Genomic DNA, 2,158 nt, shown 5'->3' on the forward strand with positions numbered 1-2,158 from the left:
AATGTTGATAGGATGTTTTCCCTTTAGGAGAGTCGAGGACGAAAGGGCATATTGGGCGTGAGAAATGTCGGATCAGCCGTGCTCACTCTCCAGGGGCCGAACGGCCTACTCATGTTCCAACTTCTTATGGCTGTTTCGTGTAGTCGATGTAACCACAAGAGTCAGTAGTTTATAAAATTCAGGAGTTCAGTTTCGAATAACTATAATGATGGAATGTAATGATATGCTAATGAAGGATGGACGATAGGACTGTTCCCATTGGCTAAAATAAGACGCTGGATTGTTTCGTCTTGCGTCGTGAAAGAAGAACCAATCGGAAACAAAGGGTTGTAAATCAACCAATACAAAACTGCAGCAGTCTAATCCCGGCAGAAGATATAAAAGGGAAGAACGGCAGCCGTGGCTACCTAATTAGAGCTTTATTTGTCAGAATGTCAGGTCGTGGAAAAACTGGAGGGAAAGGCCGTGCTAAGGCCAAGACCCGCTCCTCCCGAGCTGGTCTCCAATTCCCGGTCGGTCGTATCCACCGCCTGTTGCGTAAAGGACACTATGCGGAGCGGGTCGGAGCTGGAGCCCCTGTTTATCTGGCTGCCGTCCTCGAGTACCTGACCGCCGAGATCCTCGAGTTGGCTGGTAACGCGGCCCGGGATAACAAGAAAACTCGTATTATTCCGCGCCACCTGCAGCTGGCCATCCGCAACGACGAGGAGCTCAACAAGCTGTTGGGAGGGGTTACCATCGCCCAGGGCGGCGTCTTGCCCAACATTCAGGCCGTGCTGCTTCCCAAGAAAACGGGCCACCCCAGCAAAGTTTACGCCTGAAGAAGACGCGGGATAAAGGAAAAATCAGAAGTTACAACACCCAACAAAGGCTCTTTTCAGAGCCGCCTACTTTTTCTGCAAGAGCTTTAACTGAATTGTCTAACAAGATTTGAGCAAGTTTCTTCCAGAATCTGATGAACGTTTTTCCGAGATACGATATTTGAAAGACATTTTCCAAATCACTGGATGTGGTTGTCTTAAACGCAATAATTGCTGCAGGGTGCTGTGTGTTTCGCGTTCTTTCAACTATAACGATATGAATTCAGGGCCAGTGTTGAGTTATAAAGCGACTTGTCAAAAAAAGTTATCAAGTATAATGAATAAAATTTAAGGATCTAGCAAGAAAACATGCGTTACTCTGTGTTCTTTCAAAGGAGCTTTGTTTGGAGTCCGAGTGGACATTTCAAAATCGATTTTAATCTCATCATAACCTTTCTACAGCAACTGTGACCGAATTTCTCTCAGACTTTTTTTACGATTTCCAATCTCTAAACTGTAGTCCACTATATTTCATAGAATAGTTTATTCGTGTCTTCGAATAGGTTCTCATTGGTTACAAACAACAAGGAGTTTACCCCCGATTGAAGTGGGAGAGTTCCAGTTCAGGTTAATCGTTTTTTAAGGCAGGAGAAACTTAGTACGATATGAAACAAAGATAATGGGAACTGCAGATGCTGGAGAATCCAAGACAACAAAGTGTGAGGCTGTACTTGGTTCGGATGTCCCGCTCCCGCAGTACTTAGTTTTATTTCAGTGTATGATGTGCTTTATCTGGTAATTGGTTTTTCTAACGGGGGATGTAGAAACGAAAGAGAGCGGGGCGATTGATATTTAAACGGTTAAAACCGTTGGATCGTGCTGAGAATTTAAAAATTCAAGTCTCGCGCAATGAGACAGTTTCAGGCAATTTGCATAAGAACGGCCTAAAACGGCTCAGCTCCGACCCAAAAACAACCAATCACAAGCTGGAATACCATCCAATGAATGCGCTTCCTCGCCGACCAATCGGAGCATGGAACTCTCAACATATCAGGAGGCTGCTTTCCCCACTAGCCAATGGGAAAGAGCCTGATTTCGCGCGGGTTTTAGAGAAACGCGTTGAGGGGAGAGAGGAAGCGCCAATAAATGGAGAGACCCTGAAAGTACTGAGGCCCTATTCGTCTCACATGCGCATCAGGATTCACGTTAACAGAGAAATGCAAAAGCGATTCAACAATAAAAACAGGTTAAAACAAAACAACACAACCCGTAAAATTTACAGCAATGACCATACAAGACAACCTGTTGATGTTACATTAACAGCAACTGCACTGCCCTGTGGTATCCCTAGTTTAGAA

The 2,158-nt window shown here is 44.9% G+C and overlaps 1 protein-coding gene across 1 annotated transcript; it reads left to right on the forward strand.

Moving 5' to 3' along the window:
* The first annotated feature begins 426 nt into the window (after nucleotides 1-426).
* LOC125446416 (histone H2A-like) lies at nucleotides 427-1,106 on the forward strand. The gene has a single exon (XM_048519964.2). It carries the CDS (start codon nucleotides 432-434, stop codon nucleotides 819-821), a length of 390 nt encoding a protein of 129 aa, XP_048375921.1. The 5' UTR covers nucleotides 427-431; the 3' UTR covers nucleotides 822-1,106.
* Nucleotides 1,107-2,158: the final 1,052 nt, after the last annotated feature.

The sequence above is a fragment of the Stegostoma tigrinum genome, chromosome 34 (genome assembly GCF_030684315.1).
Source record: "Stegostoma tigrinum isolate sSteTig4 chromosome 34, sSteTig4.hap1, whole genome shotgun sequence".
Taxonomy (NCBI): Eukaryota; Metazoa; Chordata; class Chondrichthyes; order Orectolobiformes; family Stegostomatidae; genus Stegostoma; species Stegostoma tigrinum.